General features: G+C 40.6%; 1 protein-coding gene across 48 annotated transcripts in view; it reads right to left on the reverse strand.

The window, feature by feature from the left end:
* Positions 1-472: 472 nt before the first annotated feature.
* LOC144495829 (band 4.1-like protein 3) overlaps positions 473-24651 on the reverse strand; it is a 189304-nt gene continuing 165125 nt past the window's right edge. For 7 of the 48 annotated variants that reach the window (XM_078216374.1, XM_078216371.1, XM_078216373.1 and 4 more), the window contains 7 exons: positions 22699-22821; positions 18241-18657; positions 13760-13888; positions 10402-10500; positions 6607-6687; positions 5795-5911; positions 506-1742 (listed from right to left, as the gene is read on the reverse strand). In XM_078216374.1, the coding sequence (XP_078072500.1) occupies positions 5801-5911; positions 6607-6687; positions 10402-10500; positions 13760-13888; positions 18241-18657; positions 22699-22821 (960 nt within the window). In that variant the 3' untranslated portion in view covers positions 506-1742; positions 5795-5800. Of the gene's footprint in view, positions 1743-5794; positions 5912-6606; positions 6688-10401; positions 10501-13759; positions 13889-18240; positions 18658-22698; positions 22822-24651 lie in introns of all 48 variants that reach the window. The other 41 variants (XM_078216401.1, XM_078216395.1, XM_078216400.1 and 38 more) reach the window with 18 other exon arrangements.

Below are 24651 nucleotides of genomic sequence, written 5' to 3' on the forward strand. Positions count from 1 at the left end.
AAAATGTTGAGATATTGGAGGGATATATAGCTCAAGAAGATGACAGAAGAGAGGGATCTGACTGCAAGTATGAGAATTTTAAAATTTAGGCCTTGTCCAGCTGGGATTCAATATGGGTCACTGATATGGAAGTGATGGGTAAATGGGGCTTGATGGGTGTAGGTACAAGAAGCAGACATTTCAATGAGCTCAGGTTTACAAAGGGTGCAAGGTAACCATGTGAACACAAGAATGTTCTGCGCACAAATCCAATTCTACACATGATGCTATGCAATGAGCTCATCCAAAGATGGGTCTTGGGCCTGGGTTAAATGAGACTGGTAGGTTGCACACTACCCCTATAGGTCTCAGGTACCCAAGGAAGCAGATGCAAACTTTTGGTCGCTGCTGGTTGTGACCTATGGTTGGGTCCTGGGAAAGTTGAAGGTGAGAATTTCCAAATATTATAATAGAAAATACAATAACGTAAGTTAACAAATTAAGACACAGCAGATTGTTGGTGCCTTTACCACTTTTATTTCACCATGAAGAAACATACATTCAACATTTATTACATTGCAGCAAAAAATTTAATGAAAGTATTGTACCCTACAGTTAGCTGTGTGGTCTTCTGTAAATCATAAATGCTTCATGATTTGAAAGCTTTCAATGGAGTTTGCGATTATTTTCTGTTTAGTTTAAGGCTTTGCTCTGAATCTGGAGTCTACGCAGAGTGTTTACGAAGAATCAATGCTGTCATAGTCAATGTTGAAAAATGAGAGGTCACAGGTAGTAAAGAGAAATTCCTTCTAGAGCAGACACATTCACTTGCAACATAAACTGAGCAAAACAGACTCAGTTTAAAAAGGAATACTGACATCTCCTCTAAGGGAAGTCAACATCTACGACTATTGATGGATTACTCTACCTGGCCTTTTGGTTCTAACTTAAAAGAATGTGCTCATCTAACAAAACCAAATCATTCAAGTAAAATATATATTTTTATATATATATATATACTTCTTTAAAAAAAATCTGTTAGGTGACATCAAATTATGCTGACAAAGCACAAGATGCAGCAAAACAAGTTGTTCTAATCTGTGTAAGGTTATTCATGTTTTCACAGGCATTACCATTGTATATCAAGGTTTCCAGTTATAAGCTTCAAGTTGCTTAGTATGATAATAGATATGGACTTGCACTGCCATTGGCACATCTACTGTAAGGTATGACATAATCCCTCAATACAATTAACACTTTTCACCAGCTTTGGGGTGAAAGTTATTTGCTTATAAATGAAACCAAGTACAATTAAAATGAATTACTGTCAACTTATTTATCTTAATATCAGCTATAGTAATTTTTTAAACGGTCGGAGGATTTTCCCGTTTCTTTTAAAACATTAATGTTCCAATGTATCTTTTGCTGTTAAAACTGCTGATAAAATGATAACTTAAGAGATGTGGACGCCTTACTATATACGGATTTGGAAAATGCTTTTTTCATTATTCCTTTTTTTGTGACAAAGGTTTTTCTAATCATGCATTATTCATCTGCCATTTGGATATGCTGGAATGAGGTTTTTGCCAATGTTCTTATTTAGTGAGAGGGTCCTCATACAACGTGCTCCAGTATGCTTGGTGTGAAAGGTCATTAGTGGATGGATTCAGGACAAATGAAGTCATGTATATGACTCCATCTAGACTCCAAAATCATTCCTAATGATGTGTATGCATTACTTCTTTGTGAAGATGTGGTTACTCCTGGGAAGGAAAATGAAACAAGCAGCCCATTAATAAAACAAATTAACTAGAGTTATCAATAACTTTGCAGACAAGTATAAAACTGCACAGACTATGCAATATTTGTTTTCAATATTAATAAATTACCTAATATTAAAAATTCACAGCTTTTAAAAGTGACAAATATATTGCAAATCCTATGTTTACAGTTTGATATAATAGAGATATGCAAAAACACAAAACTAGAACCCAGCGTGCGGCAGAGGCGTCTCATTTAAAAGAGAAATAGAAAATGCAAACTTCCGAAAAAGTTCATAACAGCAAAATGCAGTGTTATGTTATTAGGCAGCCACACAAATCAAAAGAAAACTTTTCAAAAACAAGCAAGAAATTGCAACTTACTTTTAAAATGATGTTCAAAGCTATATCTACTTATGCAATGATAGCATTTTGCATTATTGGATTATAATAAACCAATTTAACATGTGATGTTGCTGCATGATGTGTTTTTAGGTGAGCCAACAGTTTCTCCTTCAGTGCACTGGATGATTCATGTGGTTTTAAAAATATTGACATCTTCTCTCTACTATCTGGACAGATGGTTTTTTCAGCAAAGTGCTTTTCATTGACCCGTAATTTGCTGGAACAGCGCCTTTATTCATGAACATTATTATTAGTTCGACCAGCTGGAGAATTGGGTTACACTGTAACCCAATCCTCCAGTGATGAATTTCTAGCGATTTTTTTCTTTTTCCAGTTATTTGCTGGGACAGTACACTCAGCATCATTTAGACTGTTGTTTGTCCTGATCCTCCAGTGGTCAATTTATTTTTCTGGAGAACTCATTAGAATACTTCCCAGTGGTGATTCAAATTCTAAAGCTTACAGTCACTGCACTGATCCCACGTACTGACGATATAAAGTCAAGATAGATATGGCAATCCTCCAGCTAGAAAACAATGGAGCAGGATTCTCCGGCCCTACCCACCCACAGGATCTTCCAGTTCCAATGAAGGAAATCCCCCGCGGTGGGACTGGAAAGCCATGCAAAATGGCATAGACATCAATGGGACTGAAGATCCTGCCGTCGGCTACTGGCGAGAGACTTCTGCCACCAGAAAACACACTGCAGGGGTGGAGGTCAGAAAATCCTGCCCCATGTGTATTAAATTAATGATTTGAGTGTTTAAACAAAGTTCAATATTAAATACTGAAACATAAGTGAATAAACAGAGCGGGCTGATTAAGGATCTGCTGAGAACTGCAAGATTCCCATGGGAAAGTGTGACCGGGAAGTGCCCAGGAGCTACATGGACATGTACTATCATCACATTTAAAATCCTATGTTCTCTGATGGAGTGAACAAACCAATGATCTAAATGAGGTGTGGTTGGCTTTACAAAAACTAGATTACAAAAACTAGATTTCAGTTACACGTGCTTCGCTGCTGGCCTTGAAAAAAGTGACGTGTTTTTTCCCTTTACTAAACAGCTGTTTAAATCAGGCACCAAGTCAAGGGGATATCCTGGCAAATAGCAGCACTGAAGTAGTCACACATGAAAACCAGGAAGTTAGAAACTCTTTTTATTTTGGATAGGGAGATATATTAGAATTGGATTAAGATAAAAGCCAAAATAAATACAAACTTAACAATATATTTTATTTAAAAGGATGAGGAGATTTTATTGCGGAGAAATTTGACATTCCACAAACGTAAAATCAGTTTTTCAGGCCAATGAACATGTTTAGCAGTAATGATAAGTTAATTATACCATTAAATTCCCAGTTGCACTTCATCCAACATGGTGTAGCCTTTTTAAGGATTTTTACAGTGCAAGAGTGGAAGTTCTTGTCAATTCGCTTTATTGCAGTATGTGATTAAAGGGGTGGCTTCAACAATGCATTCTCTGGAGAGGCATAAAATAACTGACAGAAACTTCCGGATTTCCGCAGTGTCTGTACAGGAGTGGACTCCAGATTTTGCTGACAGTTTTAGTGGGATAGTGACAGCAAACACTGACAGTTTTACTGTCATTGTATTATTGCAAAATCCAAGCCATTCTCAAAATTCTCAATGGGTAATCGTTACTGGGATGTCCTGCATCTTCAACAACAAGGTATTGGATTGGATCTGCCAACAGCACATACTTATCTGGATTTCTATTTATTCCACTCAATATATAAAGCCATTGCCTTTTCCAGTTTGTTGAAAGTCTCCAATTAAAGTGCCGTTATCTTCCTTCATCAGAATCGTTCTGATTCTGATTTTGTGGAAGAGATGATGGTGATGATGTGTTGGGGAAAGCGAAGATAATGAAACTCTATTTAGGGGAAGGTCATGGCAGGCAGGAAAGTTTGGTTTTGTGCTCTAGGAATATCTGCCAAATTTTCTGGAAGAATATGCCTTAGTCATGCCACACGCTGTAGGTACACCATTATTCTGACAATGTTCCAACAAATTCCAGCCAATATAAATCAGTGTTGAACCATGGGTCAGTTTTCAAAATAAGCATTGCAAGCTTCATTTCGCTAGTTACCTATTGACTTTGAAGAAGAAATGATGACATTGGACGGGATTTTCTGAACAACCACTGCATGTTTTATGGTGGAGGAGGCAGCCCGCCATTGGCCAGTGGTGGGATCTTCTGGTTCTGCCATTATTAACAGGATTTCCCAGTGAATTCACCCCTCTCTGCTGGGAAACCCACCTTTGGTGGCACTGGAAGATCCCGCTGGCATGGACGGCTGGAAATTTCCAGCCAAGGACTTTCAATAAGTGAATTTTTATAGAGGTATTTCATACATTTACGCTAGGATTTAAAAAAAGACACTAAGGGAAAATATCTCTCAATTTTCACACCTTAAATTTGTTGGGATTTAATTAATGATTTCTCACAGCATTTCCCCTAAATAAATATGGTCAAGACAAATGGGCTTAATACTTTATTAGGTTTTATTCCCAGGTTAAAAAATAAAATGGTTATGGCATAAAAATGATCTGATTTAGCACGTGCAAAAGCATAGTAGGAAGTCACACCAGTGAAATCATGGAGGGTGGAAGTCACGGTTTCTTCAAATAACCAAAAGCAGGCACACAAATCACTCTTTAACCCATAGTTTGAGGTTATACAGTACTTGTACGTCAATGAACTCCCTAACAAATACTATCTTTAACCTTGTACTGCTCATTATCACATTCTCCTCCATCTCAAGTTGGGAGGACATAGCAAGATAGACATGGACAAACTGCAGATTTATTCAGGATAACAATTAAAGCTAATCTGTAACTGATCAAGTGCCATTCAAGTTTAACCTGAAGTCAAGCCACCAACACCTCATGGATCCATTGCCTATATATGGCATTCTGGCTTGAAATCCTCCTGGGAAATAAACTTCACTCAACTGCCAAGTTTAAATGCCCATTAGCCCTGAGGTTTGAGCTTGGACTTTAGTATACTGTTTAGCTAAAACTCAAACGTTTGAAGAACGAGATTAGCATTAGTGAATTTGTTCTGCTGTTATGAAACAAAATTGAATTGTACTGGATTAGCATCAAACAATTTTATTTTCTCCTACATCCTGGACTCAGTTTGATTTATAACCATTACAATACAAGGTAATAATGCACAAATTAGATCATTAATGGCATTGATATTGGAAAATGAAGCATTTGAGGAGAAGGGCCAGTTTGTACAACAATCTATTTCCACACATCCCCTTAACCTAATCTCTTGAAGGGAAGTTTTTTGATCCCCCAAAGTGATCCAGTAAATAACAGGGCCAGATCTGGTACTAATGTAGCTAGTTAACTGCGCTGATGCAAATCTGTTCTTCATAGTGGCCAAATTTATTATGTGCATCTTGCATTGTAATATTGACAATATTTTAAAGCTATAAGATTATGTATTTAAGCAAACGTTATATCCTTTAAATTGTGTTAATAGAGCATCCCAAAGCACTTGCCTATGGGTTATAGAGTTAAAAGCTGCAAATTAAAATCAAAGGTGTGCAGAGAGCACTACGGTATTGCACAGCAGCTTGTAAAGTACCAGGCGGATGCAGTTTGCTCTTACCTGCTGTCAATCATCTCCGTCTTCTGGCGTGATCTCTGTCTCTTTGTGTACCACTACTTTGGTCACAGACATATCAGGGTGCTGCTCTTTGGCCTCTTTAATTGCCTGAGCCAGGGCCTAACCCAAAGAAAGCCCCCCCGAGGTATAAAAAGAGTAGGTGGGACATGCATGATCAGAAGCAGGATGGATATTTATGATGACTTTTTCTCAATTACTTTAACGATGGAAATGATTAAAAGAAAATTTTAAAATTTCTACCAGAAGGAGCAGTACGTCACACACTTGTGTGCTCAACATAAATATTATAAACCTGACCACATCCCTTTTGAGGGTGTTGATTTTATTTTAGTTCTGTACTGAAATGGGGCAGTTCAGCCAATCAGTACCACCAGCTTCCATGCTCACTATGGCCTCTGTCAGAAACCTCTACCTTGGTAGTTGCTTAAGATCAGTGTAGCTGGAGCTGCTCTCAAACCCCATCATCCTCTTTCCTCCCTCCCCCTAGAAACCACAGCAAAGGTTCATGAATTGATTTTTTTTTTTACAAAGAGTGAAATTTGAAAGCAATTTATTTATTCTGTTCATGGTTTTACCCACAATTTCATTCTATTAATCTACCAGAGGTACCATGTTATGACTTACAGCTCCTTTAACTTGAAATGCAGTTGCTGAATTAAATTACAAAGCATGCTGATTTTAGTGTCTTTTTTTGAGTAGAGTTTCTGTATACTAAACAGGTCTTTTAAATATATAAGCCATTTTACTCAATAGCCTATTTAGATGCATTGTGACCACGCTGTGTGTTAACCTACCTGATCATGATCAATGTCAGCATCTCCTGTAATGACAATTCGTTTCTCAATGCGTGTTTCTGAAACTCCTCCTTTCACAGTCTATAAACAGAAAGTTGAGTAGTTAGTCACTTCATGTTAGTGGAACTCTCAATTACAGCTAACTTACTGGGTAAATTTACTGGCAGGATTCGTACAAAGTCATAGGCTAATCCCTGATCTGTGCTAAATTGGGGTTTCATGATAGGGTTTCTAATATCCTTCCTACAACTGCAGTGTACAGAAATGCATGCAATAAATTCAGTGTGGCCTAACCAGTGCCTTGTACATTCAAGATCACTTCCATCAAGGCTACTATGTATAAAATCAGAAATCAGATTTGCCTTTTTAATAGCTTTTTCTATCGGCAGTTCTACTTTTCAAATATAGAAAATACTGGAAGTACTCAGCAGGTGTGACAGTATATGTAGAGAGAGAAACAGAGTTAACTTTTCAGATCAATTAAAGGTCATTGCCCTGGGGCGATAAGTTGGATTCTCCCTCTCTCCCTCTGCCAGACCAGTTCAGTATTTTCAGCATTTTCTGTTTTAATTTCAGATTGCCAGCATTCGCAGTATTTTGTTTTTCTGCTTTCCAAAGATTGGTGTATAATGCACAATGAGAACATTCCAGCCCTCCACTCTCAAAACGATCTTACCATTTTGGGTTTACTGCATTACATGTTACTATTTCCAAGAGACAAAAGTCAGAATTTTCGTCACTGATTTGCCGATTCCCTTAGCCTTCAGCAATCTTTTACCAGGACTCTTAATTTGATTTCAACTGGCTTCAAGTCATTCTTCTGGTGCCTACAACCAACCTATTTGTACAAATTGAAAACAAAAAAATTCCAGCACAAATTCCTGAAAAGCCTCAGCAACGAAGATAAAATCAAGTGGTTTATAACTTCTTGGCTTATCATTTTCTCCTTTAGGAGTGGAACATCCAACATTCTCTGAGCACTTGGCACAATTCTTGAATTTAAATCCGCCATTTTCTTCTCAAATCTATTCAGTATTGAGAGACGTACCTTCTACTTGTTTAAGTATTTAAATGTGAATGCTGCAGACCTCTCAGCAAAGGATACCACTTTTTCCCCCCTTTACCTTGGATTTCTGTGTAGCCAGGTGGAGTCGCCAGAATTCCCATTCCCTGAACTAGAATGCTGCTTCTATAATTTGGAGCAACACTCCCAGCTCACTGGTGCTACAGTAATGAGGCCCAACCATCAGGGCTCCCTGGCTCTTACACCAACGACACTGGGACATTGGTATGATCATACTGTGTGCCTGGCATCTGCAGTGTCTAAAATCTAACCCCTACAATTCCACCATCAGTTTATCAAAGCAGCACAAATATAATTTAAATACATACTGGTCACTGCCAGGGGTTTGAGGGGGGGTGGGAAAGAGAGGTGTGCACACACATGTCTGTGAGATCAAAAGTAAAGTGAAAGCAAGCCCAATGTAGCGGGACAAAATTTAGGTCTCTGGGTGAGCAGAGCCGATCTGATAGTTTGACACAGACTAACTGCATGAGATTGATGTGAGGAGGGTTGTCTCACTTTAGGCAGCCCTTCCCAGACAACTAGACATCATTACCTGATTGAATGCTGTGTAAACTACCTGCAAGGCTCGAGAACAGATCCAAAAAATGATGGTACATTTTAGAATGCGCATATCTACTGATCACTCGGCTTGTACTGAGTTTCAGAAACGCAACTGAAATAAGCTCCCTGAACAGAATGATATTCCATTCTGCTGCTGTGGCAATCTTATTCATTTCAACAAAGCAGTGACCACGGCTCAAGCTAGTGAACTCTGCTCAGCAGGAAGAGGTGCGGTGGGGCAGGGGACACGTGGCAATAGGTTTAATGGTTGACACAGCAAACAGGCTTTTAAGCAACGCAGAATATATATATGAAAGAAGGTAGTCTTGTTGTTGGAATAGGGCAGGAGCCATCAGGCAGCAAAAAGGAGTGTGGTTCTGTTTTAGGATTTTAGGACAGGATAGAGAGAGATAATTCTGTTTAAGGAAATAACACAAAAAGTGAGATGGCATTACATGTTATTTTATTATGCAAACTTAAGATATATTGATTGAATGAAGTAACTCTGATCACCCTCGTTAGTTATTACATTTCACTTTACTGTGAGATAAAGCAATTAATGAATTGAACTAATGTATGCCTCATTTAGCATTAATTCATTTTGCGCAATCAGAGACTGAAGAAATCTTCAAACAGATCTCAAGGGTGTTTTATTGTTACACTGTTACACTCCTGGGTCCCAGTACGATGTGATTAGATACAGAGCAATGAGTATGAATCTTCTGTCGATATCTTCCCAAGTTTAATGATGTCAATTGCTGTTTTAAATAGATTGACAATCCATAAAATTAATACTACCAACAAGTTGTATTTACATAGCAATTTTAATACGGTAAGACCTTCCAAGGAACTTCATAGAAATGTTATAAAACAAAATTTGACACCAAGCAATACAAGGGGATAATAGGGTAGGCGACCATAAGTTCAGTAGAGATTTGTTTTAAGGAACCTTTTAAAGGAAGAAAGCAAGGGAATAAAGGAAGCAAGCAGAGGTTTAGGGAAGAAATTCCAGCATCCAGGGCCTTGGCAGCTGAAGGCATGATTCCCAGCGGTGGAATGTTTGAAATTGAGGGTGCTTAACAGGTCAGAATTGGAGAAGCACAGGTATTACAGAGGGTTGTAGGGCTAGAGGAGATTACAGAGATAGGAAGTGGCCAGGCGATGGAGGGACTTGAAAACAAAGATGAGAATTATAAAATCGAGACGTGATTTAACGGGGAGCCAATGTAGGGTGAATGATGATATACTACTTCAATGAGATGTCAATGAGATGACAATTTTAAGATAATCAAGATGAACTACAGAGACATTAGTAAGATTCCTTTGAATCTTAAGATGGTTATAATGTAGAATTCATGACCACAAACAGTTATTGAGGCAAAATCTGGCAAGGAAAGATTAATTGACAGCATCATGTACTGAATAGCTAGCCCAAAGTTGCTTACTAAAAAAGTATTGACTGTAAACCTGCTCCATATTTAATTCTCTCCAATGCCAAACTCCCAAGCACATTTACAGCTCTTTCACTGCATTTCATTGACACACATTCTCAGTGCAGTACAGCTCTGAATGCAACCTAGAACTGAAAGCTTTGTGATGGTCAATATCATACTTCAAGCCATTGCAACACTATCCAGATATAGGTTCTTTCGCGGAGTACAAATTGGTATGCAGATTATTGACATCTATATTCCTTCAAATTCCAGCATCTCAGTGTTGCAGTTAGGGCTGTGCAAGATGTTAGAATCACAACCTTCAGAAGCTCTGTCCTCAAAGCAGAGATACCCAAGACACATCTAATTGCACACCATAAAGCAGATCTGTAGACTGCATATGAGTGAAGGAAGATCTTTGCAAGTCTCAGGTGCAGGTAGATCTTGCTTTGATCATTATTACAATTCAACCTTTAAATCCCCTGACAACTTTTGTAGAAGTCATAGACGGTTTGTATTGCAACATTTTTAAGGACATGAAATGTAACAAGGAGGAAAAATAAGCAAAGACAAAGTGAAAAGGAAATCCAAAGGACCATCAACAATTCAATGGGAATGAAAATCAAACATTTCTATATTGTATGGTTTGGCTACAAGATTAGTTTCACGTCCAGACAGCAAGTTCAAAATCTATCCTAAAGTAACTACTCCATTTCTGGAATGAAATGGAATTACCTTGGTGATGTGCGTAGTGGTTGTGGTACTTGAAGTTTCTGAGGTGATCGTCTGAGCACTCATTAGAACTCCTGGGTCACTGTCAGCACTCGAATCCAACTGACAAAAAGAAATGGAACAGAAACTCATTAATTATTTTGGTAAATTTCATCAGTATTATAATGAAGCGGTAGCAAGAAAAACGCTTTTTTCCTTAAATGAAATTTCTTCAACTGCGGGAAGGTTTTGTGAAAAAAACATAAACAAGCATACATTAATGAACAGAAGTCAAGGTCTCTGTTGGAAGTATGCATTGGTTATTAATTGCTTATGAGAAAGATTGCTCCAGATTCTGAAGCAGATGTTGTCCCAAAGGTTAGATTAGAAGCCAGTATTTGAACTAAACTTCGCAATTAGTTGAAAACTTTTCAACTATAAATCTATGCATATATGTCTATTCCTTTTATCATCATTTTTGAGTATCACTTGAAGTCATCTTCTGAACTCAACTTTAGCAATGGGCATTCCTTCTTTGCTTGGGTCAACAATGGCCTATTGAATTTGGCTTCCACTCACTTTGCAACATCTTTGTGTCTCTCAGCCATTTACCTTTCAATACAAAAACTACTTCTCCCTGCTGCAGCTTTCCAGTAAGCTCCTACTTGTAGAATATTAAGAGGGATATTTTACATTTTTACAAACTCTCTTGCAAATGTTGGCACTAGCTGGTTGCTTTTACTGACTGTACTAATGCTCAATTAGCTTCAGGCTTCTCCAATGGGCTGCATATAGCCTATGATCATATTTCCCATCCCACTCAGATTTCTAGCCTCACACCCTACTTGTCTCTCCTCTGCACTCAGAACTCCACACCTGCATTTCCTGCCCTGGTTACAGATATATCATGGCAGCACCTTGTATGCTGGCCACATTGCAGCTTCTGACACTGCCTGCTCATGTTACAACCCAATCCTCTCCAAATCCTTAAGTACAGTTCTTAGTCAAAGAGTTACTTAGACAATTAAACAATTTGTAATTAAACAAAGTATTGATGTTAGTCAGAGAGTCATAGAAACCCTACAGTGCAGAAACAGGCCATTCGGCCCATCGAGTCTGCACTGACCACAATCCCACCCAGGCCCTACCCCCTTATCCCTACATATTTACCCGCTAATCCCTCTAACCTACACACCTCAGGACACTAAAGGGCAATTTTAGCATGGCCAATCAACCTAACCTGCACATCTTTGGACTGTGGGAGGAAACCGGAGCACCTGGAGGAAACCCAGGCAGACACGAGGAGAATGTGCAAACTCCACACAGACAGTGACCCAAGCCAGGAATCGAACCCAGGTCCCTGGAGCTGTGAAGCAGCAGTGCTAACCACTGTGCTACCGTGCCGCCCCGGCCCAATGTTCCTATCGTATCTTAGATCATCCAGTTTTCACAAACTATTTTATAACAAATACTTGATATATATTATTCATCATTGGCTATAAGCAATTTACTAGTAGTTGATAATTAAATTGTGCATCTTTTTAAACTTTAACTTCAGGTTTCAGAGAAGAGATCTGGCCATAAACAGAGATTTCAGAGCGGGCGGGTTAGAAACAGGTTGAGAGAGAGAGGGGGCAGTTTAGAAACAGGTTGAGAGAGAGCGGGTTAGAAACAGGTTGAGAGGGAGAGCGGGCGGGTTAGAAACAGGTTGAGAGAGAGCGGGCGGGTTAGAAACAGGTTGAGAGAGAGCGGGCGGGTTAGAAACAGGTTGAGAGCGGGCGGGCGGGTTAGAAACAGGTTGAGAGCGGGCGGGTTAGAAACAGGTTGAGAGCGGGCGGGCGGGTTAGAAACAGGTTGAGAGCGGGCGGGCGGGTTAGAAACAGGTTGAGAGCGGGCGGGCGGGTTAGAAACAGGTTGAGAGCGGGCGGGCGGGTTAGAAACAGGTTGAGAGCGGGCGGGCGGGTTAGAAACAGGTTGAGAGCGGGCGGGCGGGTTAGAAACAGGTTGAGAGAGAGCGGGCGGGTTAGAAACAGGTTGAGAGAGAGCGGGCGGGTTAGAAACAGGTTGAGAGAGAGCGGGCGGGTTAGAAACAGGTTGAGAGAGAGCGGGCGGGTTAGAAACAGGTTGAGAGAGAGCGGGCGGGTTAGAAACAGGTTGAGAGAGAGCGGGCGGGTTAGAAACAGGTTGAGAGAGAGCGGGCGGGTTAGAAACAGGTTGAGAGAGAGCGGGCGGGTTAGAAACAGGTTGAGAGAGAGCGGGCGGGTTAGAAACAGGTTGAGAGAGAGCGGGCGGGTTAGAAACAGGTTGAGAGAGAGCGGGCGGGTTAGAAACAGGTTGAGAGAGAGCGGGCGGGTTAGAAACAGGTTGAGAGAGAGCGGGCGGGTTAGAAACAGGTTGAGAGAGAGCGGGCGGGTTAGAAACAGGTTGAGAGAGAGCGGGCGGGTTAGAAACAGGTTGAGAGAGAGCGGGCGGGTTAGAAACAGGTTGAGAGAGAGCGGGCGGGTTAGAAACAGGTTGAGAGAGAGCGGGCGGGTTAGAAACAGGTTGAGAGAGAGCGGGCGGGTTAGAAACAGGTTGAGAGAGAGCGGGCGGGTTAGAAACAGGTTGAGAGAGAGCGGGAGAGAGAGCGGGCGGGTTAGAAACAGGTTGAGAGAGAGCGGGTTCACAGAGGTCCACATGTGTGGCACCACTGGAAAGCAGCTAAGTGATTGGCTAAGTATTTTCTATTTAACTTACCTAAAGCTGGAATTTGAAGAGGTGGAACATCAATTGAAATAATAAGAATGGAAGCATCGGCAGAACTAATAGAATTGATTAAAATTTAAGTAGAAAAATAGTTTTTGTATTCAACTAGCTAATTAAATAAACTCTTTTGCCCAAAAAACAGTGGAGGCTGGGTCATTGAATATTTTAAAGGTTGAGTTCGATTCTTGAGTGATAAAGGAGTTAAAGGGTGTTGGGGGGGGGGGGGGGGGAGAGGGGGGGGGATGAGAATAAGACAGCGAAGCAGATGCATTAATCAGATCTTTTTCCTTTTATTTGTTCATAGGACATGGGCATCACTGGATAGGCCAGCTTTCATTGCCCGTCCCTAACTTTTGTAACTGCCTTCAAGGTGGTGGTGGCGCGTTGCCTTCTTGAACCACTGCTGTCCATGTGTTGTTGGAACACCCATGGGAATATAAGGAAGAGAGTTCCAGGATTTTTACCCAATGAGAGTGAAGGAATCTGCTACAGTTCAGCTATGATCTTATCAAATGGCGGCAAAGGCTCGAGGGGCTGAATGGCCTACTCCTCTTAATTCTATATTGCTGCATACGCATTGAATTGTCATTACAAAATTAAATCTATGCTGGTCACACAGATTAGCTAAATCTGTTACCTTTGCTGATTCATAGGTGATTGTTTTAGTCTCGGTGTGAACGACAGGTACATCCTTTGTGCAGATTTCCTTTCCATCCTCCTGACACACACTGCCAAAGCTGACCGTTTCTGTTTTCACAACAGGTGGCTAAAAGATAAAGGACAAACAAATCCTCAAGTGTGAGCAAAGCTCATAACATTCTTCATTCTCAGCATTCAGCAACTGATGTTTTCTCAGTACCATACATGGCATATCAGTTTCAGGGTGCGTTTCCCTTGGTTTTCCTTCCTCTTTGGGAAGAGTCCAGGAGTGCTATGTGCAAGGATTCCTATTCAAAGCAGACAAGCTAGATGCCCCTAAATTTACATGGTGCCTTTCCTATTTGAAATTGGGTGTTGGAGTCCATATGTAAAGACGCGTCTCCAACAGTTATTTCCAAGAACATAATGCTAGAAACAGATTACCAATGCATTTCTGGATCTATTCTGCTTCAACATGTCCCTGCATGTCCAGCCATTTATGCTTAGGAAGTCAGGAAAGCTGCACATTGAAAGTTGGCTGCACTCCTATAACAATAGCTAAATAGAAAAACAAAGTGTTGTAGCTTTCTACATTGCTCTGTAATCAGAATTTCAATTGTGAACAAGGACTGAAAAAAGATGGCCTGGATTTTGTGGTAGTAATGAGAGAAAAACCTGTCAAAGTTTGGCTTCAGTCCTCTGAAACTTAAAGTAATTTCTGGAGCCAACACACGTGTAATTAAATGCAGAAATGTCAGTAGCTCTCTTCTCCAGAAGATGTGCAGTCTTGCAGAAGTCCACGCAGACTTCAAATCGATTAGAAAGCACTGACCTGATAAGAATTTCCAATTTTTTGTACAGTAATATCACTGTAAAAACCTTTGACAATATTATGCCTTAGTGATGAAGTGTAAACTAAGTTAATGGTGTACTAAGTTATAACAACTGCCAAACAACCTCACTGGCTCTGGAAACTCAATGTCAAATTCACTATTCTGATAAAATGAATTTGTTATTTAGGTTTTTTTAAAAAAAAAAACATTTGCTATTTTAGCTTCTAATTAAAAAGTGAAGGATAATCAGTGCATTTTATTTCCTGGTTTGCTGTTCTCACGATGCTATTTCATACAATGACCAGTACGCAACCTGTTCACTTGGAAGATGCCCAACAGCAAGTTAAATTGCTGTTGATTTTTGTCCACGAGTTATTTTAGAAATGACAAAAAAGCTATGCTTCTTTGACGATTAGAGAGATTTTTTGGCACTGTTCAAACAAAAATTTTACTTTTTCCTTTTTGTATTGAAAAGGAAAGCTTTTTTTCTCCTTTCAGTTATGTTCTATTGAATGAAGACTTCATTTAAAACGGTGCACTAATATATATATGTGTATTTCTTTTAACTCAACAGCTAGAATCTATTCAGCCCTTCGACCTATTCTACCATTTAATATGATCACAACTGAGTTTTTAAATCTCAATTCCACTTTCACACTTGATCCTCATATCCCTCAATTCCCCTCGAGTCTCTCTCAGCAGTGAAGATACTCAACTACGTCGCCCCACAACCTTTGGAATTGAGAATTGCAAAAATTCAGAACTGTTTGAGTAAAGAATTCCTCCTCAACTCAGTCTTAAAATTATTTGACACCTTATCCAGAGACTAAGCTCCTCAGCGTCAGACTCCACTGCCAGGAAAACAACCTCTCAACTTCTATTTGGTCAACCCTTCTTGTAGGATTCAATGAGATCACCTCTCAAATCTTCTGACCTTCAGGTTACTCAACTTCCTGTCACAGGACAGTCCTCTCATCCCAGGAATCAATCTCGTGATTCTTCACTACACTCTTTCCAAGATAAGTACATCCTTCCTTTGATGGTGGCACAGTGGTTAACACTGCTGCCTCACAGTGCCAGGGACCTGGGTTCAATTCCTGGCTTGGGTCACTATCTGTGTGGAGCTTGCACGTTCTCCCTGTCTGTGTCTGGGTTTCCTCCGGGTGCTCCGGTTTCCTCCCACAGTCCAACAATGTGCAGGTTAGGTGCATTGGCCATGCTAAATTCTCCCTCAGGTGTACCCAAACAGGCGCTAGAGTGTGGCGACTAGGGGATTTTCATAGTAGGTTCATTCAGTGCGAATGTAAGCCTACTTGCGATGAATAAATAAACTTTAAAACTGTGTGCATATCCAATCGCCCTCTGTAAAGTGATTCAAGAATGAAGGGCAAGTGTTTTTTTACTTCCTGCCATATCACAGAAACTGGGCCAAAAAAATGAAAAGGAATGTGTAAAATAACACTTGACAATTTAATCTTCTTTTGGACAAATCAAAATAACTTTAAAGTTTTTACATTATTGAATTAACAGTAATGCAGGTGTGATCTCACACCAAATTGTAGCAAGGCTTCCTTACTCTTCCAGTTCAATCCGCTTGCAATGAAGTCCACCATGCAAGTGACTTCCTAATTGTTTGCTGTACCTGCATGTGAACTCATGTTCCAGATTTAGAAAAAACACAAGCTGCACCAACATCATTAGATGTTTGCATTTTAGAAAAGCGGAGCTAAGTGGGTTAGCACTGCTGCCTCGCAGCACCAGGGACCTGGGTTCGATTCCCTGTTTGGGACACTGTGCGGAGTCAACATGTTTTCCCCGTGTCTGTGGGGGTTTCCTTCGGGTGCTCTGGTTTCCTCCCACAGTCCAAAAGACATGCTGGTTAGGTGCATTGGCCACGCTAAATTCTCCCTCAGTGTACCCAAACAGGCACCGGAGTGTGGTGACTGGGGGATTTTCCATAGTAACTTCATTGCAGTGTTAATGTAAGCTTTTTTGTTACACCAATAATAAATAAGAAACTAAATTCAGTCTTTTTTTGCATAAATTCCCAGTAGTCTACTCTCGCAGGTTTTTCTCTTACAAATCTAGGCACAGATTTTGCAGTTGAAATGATGGAAGCAACTTCTGGTGCCTGCACATGTGCAGTTAAACTAGGAAATCCAAAAGTTGCTGTCCGTTGTTCCCTGCTGCTCCAGAGGATGCAATGTTGATGTCCCCACAGATAGTAATCATCTGGAAATCACAAAAAGTGGAAACTCCTACCACATCTATGTTAGTTTTGCTGTAAACATTAAAAATGCTATTGTCTTGATAAATGAGGTTTAGTTGAGTTTTCAAATGGAGTGCTAGGTCATAATGATTGAACAATCTCTCTGGCCCTAAAAGCCTAATTAAGAAATATAAAATTTCTCCACTATGATGAAATTCCCATAGAATTTTAAAATAAAACTATTTTTAAAATCCGTTTGCCATTTCAACTTCTATCTTAATCTCATGTGCACGACCCAATCTTTATCTTGCGTGCTGTAAAGTCATTAGCGAGTGAATGATAACCAATGCTGTATACTTCTTACTTTGCTCTCTGAGAATTTAATGATGCGAATGGCTGCGTAACCAGCTTAATACCATAATGGTTGCAGGAAACAAAAAGGTTCCCTGTAGTTGGCGCCAGTATGAAATTAATATTCTGAAGGATGAAATCCACACAAGACCGATACGTTGCTGGGGGCAGCTTTGAGGTCAGCGAATACTGGCATTTCACCACTGACCACAAAATCCAGACTATTCTTTTCTGAGCACAATCTATTGGTTGAATGCACATTGAAAACCTTACTTCAGAAATTGGGCCAAAGGAAAGAGGAAAACATAACGTGGAAAAAACATCTGACTGAGTTTAACCCTCTTTTCAGACAAATCAAAATTATTCTAATCTCCAAATTACTTTTATATTAAAAAAGTTATAATTTTTTCAAACCTTACTAAACTAAGATTTGAAGATATTTGGTCTTGGTCGAGTCCCTTAATTCAGGAAGGAACTTAAAATGTGAGTTAGATTAACCCAGTGGTGCATTGGTCCCAGACGTTTACAATAAAGTAATTTGATTTTGCAAACAGTGATTATAAAATATCAAAAATAGAAAGCAGCACATCACCCACAAGTTAAGCTAAAAGCACCGCAAGCTTGCAAGAAGCACTTGATTAAAGAAATTGCAGCAGAACAAACAGTAGCATTTCAAAATCAGTGGTGAGATGACAGTGTGTAGGCACAAGGGGTTCATTTTAACATAACCCATTCAGAGCGAAAGGCTCAGATATCCATTTTACACTCTGCCCGAATTTACTTTCCACAGTAGTCGAAAAGCAAAATTCAGCTCTGGGCAGTTCCCAGTCGACCAGTTGTGGTTAAAATGACCCCTTTGGTTTCTAAATAACAAGGACAACAAGCATCAGAAATGCGTTAAATGTGCTTCAAAATCACTTGACTCAATAGCAATTAATGATAGCCAATCTTTTTGCAGTTCATGCAATTCAGATGTTCTGCTGTCTTTTTTTTTTCATAGGTTTTTGCAAATGTACAAAGAAACAAATAGATTAAATGAGAATGATTAATGATGACAGTTGGTAAGAGGTGAGGGAAACCAGTTACCTCAAACTGAGGTTTGTCTTCAGATTTATCTGAAGGCTTGCCTATCATTTCAGGCTGTTTCTCCCACCCTTGAACAGAAGCAGATACTTCTGCAACTTCAGCTACTGCTTTATCCACTTTGGGACTCGCCATCTCCCTCTTGTCCTCTTTGGTTTCCATGGTCGCCAGGCAACTCAGACCCCCTGCATCACCAGATGAGTGAGCTTTGCTCGCCTCTGCTATAGTATCCCACTCAACTCCTGCCAGCTTAGCACATAGAGCGGAAGCATCCTCGCTTGCATGCACATTCATCACATGCTCCTCTTCCATCACCATTGTTTCCTGCATAACCTTCATCGTCTTCTCCTGTTCATGGGTTTCATGTTGCACCACTTTGGAACTTACTTCCCAGTTCATTTCAGATTTCATTTCAGATTTCTAGGGACAAAAAAAAAACCTCTATGACAATACGTCGTAAAATGTAATTATTTCGCTATAGTAGCCAGTAAAAGATTTACAACTGAGGCACAAAAGTCTCAATTTTCTTAAATCCCTATATGACCCAACTATATATTCATTAAAATTGAACTTTAAAAAAAACTTTATCCAGAACATCCAAATAATCAGCAGACACAAGTGTTGTAAAGCCTTAAAATCACACAGCTTAGTGAGTATAATGCATATTCTGTGTGGGAAGCATATACTGATTTTGTAAAAAAGGTTTTCATCACAATGTTCCGTCTAAAGCATGTTTTTGGTGCAGAATGCATACAAAAGAAAATGTAATGCAATAATAAAAAACGTATAGACAATTTGAGCTTTCTCCTATTATTTTCTTCCTTTTGTCAGCATATTGAAACTGCTCCATTGTAGAATTTTTCACTCAGTTTGTAGGCACATATTACAAAATCTCTCGCCAGCATCAATCATGAAATTGGCAAAGTTTTCAAAGCAGACATTGATTTAAAGAATGCAACATTTGTGCAGTCACAGAACAGACTCTGAATCTGTGGTAAGGAATAAAAATCAGCATTGGGAGCATACACAATTCTTGAAAATGATCTCTGAAGAAAGAATTTCCAGAGCCACAATGCACATATTGGTAAGTTTTTTTGGAAAGAGATCAAGTAGAGAAAGCACAATGCTCTGCAACTTTAAATCAAAAATAAAAGAAAACTAAATAGCAGAAGCTACATACAGTCAAATACCCTGAAATGCAACCCATCAACTCAAATAGTTTTCTCATCTGCACTTTGGCTGTAGTTAAGTCTTTACTGCAAATCCTGCTGCCTTACTGATCAAGCATGTCAAGTTCATAACAGAAATATTCAGAACCAGTTCTATTATATACTTGAAATTTTACTTATCTTTGTGGTTATAGATTTTGACAAATTCCAAAGTTTAAGTAACATGGAGAATATAGGAAGATATTGTGGCAAAGTGGATTTTCCTTTTTGGAACCTGCTCTTCCATGAAACAAACCCAAATTGAAGCATGCATGACCATCCTTAATACTACCTAAAAGTCAACAATTAGGCCGCTTTTTAAAAAACAAATCAGACTGGATTTCAATGAATTCAAAAATGGTCAAAAGAAAATGAACAGAAATGCAAAGTTGATGACCATGCCGTCGTACATTTCAGAAACAGAAGGCATGACCCATCAAAATTATACACCCATGCACTGAAATGATAGGCCCAAGAGTTATCATAGAATCATATCCTGTCAAGTCTATGCCAGCTCAGTGCACGAGCAACTCTGCTGGTCCCACTTCCTTGTCCTTTCCTCGTAGTTGTGCCAAATATCTTCTCTTCACATGCATTCCAGTTTCCTTTTGAAAGGGACAATTGAATGTGCCTCCACATCCTCTCGAGCAGATCTTAACCACTTGCTGCGTAAAAAGGTTCTTCCTCATGTTGTTGTTATTTCTTTTGCCAATCTCCTTAAATCAGTGTCCTCTGGTTTCCTCAGAGTTGCTCATGTGTCATTATCTTTGTTTGAAGTGCAGCAGGGATCTCATGGCCTCGTGCAAACAACATTTCTCTCGCACTTCTGGCAAATTTCTGGTGACAAGCAGGAGCAACTCCAAGGAAACTCCCGGCATAAAATCATAAGGAATCTAAAACATGTACCTGTCTGTATTTCTCATCTCTGCACCGCAGTGATGTATTATCAATCTGTGTACGAAGTGCTATTGTAGACAATGCATTGTGAGGAGACATCCTTACTGTGCACCTTCTGTGTTAAAAAAAATCTTCTCACAAAACAGAGAATAAAACTTTTTTAAAAATTCTAAGATTACCAACATAAAACAATTGCCAGTACAACTGTCTAAATGGTATACTTATTGCAAAAACATGCAATTTAACTTTCAAGAAGCCATCTTAAAGCAGAAAATGCAATCCGACAAGATCAAGTGGCTGCAATTGTATGTTGTCACAATCTCACAATGTATTCCTTACAGCTTCCGACACAGACACAAATGCAATTGGTTAAGCAATGTGCCTCAGATAATTTCATACTGGATGACTACGAAGGTAGCTGGAACCATCATTCAAATGGAAGGTGCATTACTTCTAAACCTTACAATGGAAATACTTTATAAACACAAAAGATTGTTTCTTAAACTTACTGGAGTGAAGATAAATTGATTCTGTGACAAATTAAACATGAAACACGACCTGATGAAGGAGCAGCGCTCCAAAAGCTTGTGATTTCAAATAAACCTACTGGACTATAACCTGGTGCCCTGTGACCTCTCATCTTGTCCACCCGAGTCCAACACTGGCATCTCCAAATTAAACATGACAGCTCTGTAGCTTCAGAACAGACTTGCTACAATTCAAGCACTTGATCGCTGGTTCACTGTGAGGAAGCACCAAGTGGAGGCCGGAATATTCCCTACACGGATGGAAATTTGAGGGAGAATCATTCCCAGGTCAGTGTTGCAAACATCCTGGCCCTGGCTACAGCTTTGAAAGTGACATCAGTAGGGGCCTGGTGAAAGTAGTTCTTAGAGTAGTTAAGGTTGCCAAAGCCTCCAGAATTAAACTGTAATTTCCAGGAATCAAAGAATAACCCACATCAAGCAACTCGGAAGAAAAAAAAAATCAAAGGGACTATTAGAAATCATAGAACCCTACAGTGCAGAAAGAGGCCAATCGGCCCATCGAGTCTGTACCAACCACAATTCCACCCAGGCCCTATCCCCATATCCCCACACATTTACCCACTAATCCCTCTAGCCTATGCATCCCGGGACACGAAGGGGCAATTTAGAATGCCCAATTTACCTAGCCTGCACATCTTTGGACTGTGGGAGGAAACCGGAGCACCCGGAGGAAACCCACGTAGACACAGGGAGAATGTGCAAACCTCACACAGACAGTGACCAGAGCCGGGATTCGAACCCAGGTCCCTGGAGCTGTGAAGCAGCAGTGCTAACCACTATGCTACCCAAAAAAGTGTTTTTTTAAAAAAATGAATCCTTCTGTTTACTTGTTATAAAAAGCTCGAACATGGGAGAGACGGCAGATCGACTGACAAGTCATAGCACCCAACTGGGGAATCAGTGGTATAGGGAGGCAGTGCACCATGTGGGTGGGGCAGTTGTAGGTTGAAGGATAAAACCTCCAAGGATATAGAATCATAGAAACCCTACAGTGCAGAAAGAGGCCATTGGGCCCATCGAGTCTGCACCGACCACAATCCCACCAAAGGCCCTACCCCCATATCCCTACATATTTACCCGCAAATCCCTCTAACATACGCATCTCTGGACACTAAGGGGCAATTTTAGCATGGCCAATCGACCTAACCCACACATCTTTGGACTGTGGGAGGAAACCGGAGCACCCGGAGGAAACCCACGCAGACACGAGGAGAATGTGCAAACGCCACACAGACATGTCCAACCAGAGCTGGAAATTCCAAGGGTAGATGGTGTACGGCATGAACGAAAGATAGTTAAATGAGATAAAATGGTGTTCTCAGAAAAAAGGATAGTCCTCTCAAAGGCGGCACGGTAGCACAGTGGTTAGCACTGCTGCCTCACAGCGCCAGGCACCCACGTTCGATTCCCAGCTTGGGTCACTGTCTGTGTGAAGTTTGCACGTTCTCCTCCTCTTTGAGCGAGCTGGCGGAGGCAGGCAACTGCTGCTCTACGAAGAAGCAGGTGAGAGCTGCAAAAGTCTGCATGGCTTTCCTCCGGGCGCTCTGGTTTCCTCCCATATTCTGAAATGCGTGCAGGTTAGATGCATTGACCCGAACAGGTGCCGGACTGTGGCGACTAGGGGAATTTCATGGCAACTTCATTGCAGTGTTAATGTAAGCCTTACTTGTGGCTAATAAATAAACTTTAAGTAAAGAAAAACATACTGGCAAGCAAAGCACCACAAGCAGTGAGAAAGAAGTGGAACCAACAAAAATGTCTCGAGCCCATCTCAGTGCAATGAATTTCTATGAAGAATAAAAAGACACCTGAGCCCAACTGCAAGATGAGGCAGAAGCCCATTCCTTTGCATCCATTTGTTTTCGTGCTGAATCTATTAGATTGGAGGCGTCTACATTTGTTGAAGTTACTTCTGGACCAGACTGCTTTGTCTGTGTAGACACAGAAAGTCAACATATAAAAGCCAACTGACATACATAACTACATAAACAGCAGACAGATAAAAGTCTATTCAGGTATAAAGGTTGAAGTTGAGAGAGATTAATTAGGACGTATGGAAAAAGCAAAAGAAGAGAATAAGTGTAGGGAAACATACAGGCAAAGGATAACAGGTTAATGTTGAGGAACATCACATTTCAGAGGCTTTGCTTGATTGAAAAGATGTGCAACAGAATCGTGAATAAAGTGGTAACAGAAGGTGATGGGTCAATCTGCTGAAATGCAAATGAGGTGCAGCCTGAAAATGCTCAAATTTTAAGGGAAGAATGCCTAATTTAACCAAACGGTAATGCCAAAAATAAAATGGCAAAACTATCCTGGAGGACCACTGGCTGGGTGCAAGCAAATAGCAGGTAAACTTAATCGTGGCTTTAGCTGTGTAAGCATACCAAAGCCATGTTGTCTGAAAGTCATGCGGATCTTTAGATTGAGTGGCGGGGGCAACAGTTACCAATAATCTTGATCCCGTTGACTCAGTAAAGTAGTGTGCTGTAGCAATAGTAAACATTGGCTCTTCACCAGTCTTCCATTTGGTCATTGAGGTCTCATACTTCTGCACTGGGGTTGGGCCCATATAAGAGCTTTCAATTCCTCCTGCAGTCTCTTTGGCTGTCAGGCTACCTTCAGCTTCACCTCTTTTTGTTTCCCCCTTCTTTGAAATGTCAGTTGCTTCCAATGTAGACAGCACAATTTTCTGTTTGATAATTTGACAGATGACACAAAATCTACCAATCGTTGATCAGATCAACAATACATTTCATCTTCAACTTTACTTTCTCCACTGACTGGTGTCAAGCATTGCATTATGTTAGCATTTCTTTTCTATTGTTGCCTATATTGAAGTTCCTTTCTCCCCCCCCCCTTCTCCGTCCCTCCCTCCATGTTGTTTTTCAAATTTGTGGTCTATAACTTCCTCAGAGTGGCAATCTCCAGCGGATTGCAACTCTGGATGGGCTTAACTACATTGAAATTGCACAGCCCATCTCGCCCAACCTTCCTCACTCAGGCTGGGTGAGAAAGGAGCAGCGAAGCGTACCCCCGGCTGCATCATCACTGAGTAACTGGGGCATACAGAAGGAAGGCATGCTCCCTTTTGACGACATAGGGACAATTTAAAGGGAGAAGGTAGCTGGCGGTTCAGTCATTGACGGGGGAGACACGGTTTTTGGAAGGGCCAGGGTCAGGTGGAGGTGTGGGCTTGATTGGGATGGTGTGGGGTCCCCCTGAAAGGTTCCCTGGGTGTGGTCAGGAGTGGTATGCGGAATCCCGAGGGATTGAAGGGGGGGGGGGGTAATGGGTTTGCAGGGTGCCCTGTGCAAAGTTGGGTCTGGGTTTTTTAAATAGCCACTCTGGAGTTAGAATTGATTTTTTTCCCTTCCAACTCTTACAGGGTAACTATCAGGGTAAAACTGGCAGAATCGCCCAATGTTAGTGATCCAAATCACTGCTGTCGGATAGTTCCCAGCCCAACGCAATTGTCCAGAGGAAGTCAGCATTTCTGGGCAATTGCCGGGGAAACCTCATGTGGGAACTTCCTGGAGGGATTCCCCAGTGTATCATTGGGGTATCCCCCAAAAGTGCCACAGGAGAACCAGGAAGATATTGGCCTGTGTCTCACAAGATTCCATCTGTCATCTGGAGTGGGTTAAGAAGTAAATTGTCCTTTACTCATCAACCCCAACTCTCCACATTAGAAGTGGCAAGATTATGAACTTCAAGTGGATGTTGAATGTAAAGGGCAAATTTTTGACTTCATATGGGCA

The sequence above is a fragment of the Mustelus asterias genome, chromosome 7 (genome assembly GCF_964213995.1).
Source record: "Mustelus asterias chromosome 7, sMusAst1.hap1.1, whole genome shotgun sequence".
Lineage (NCBI taxonomy): Eukaryota > Metazoa > Chordata > Chondrichthyes > Carcharhiniformes > Triakidae > Mustelus > Mustelus asterias.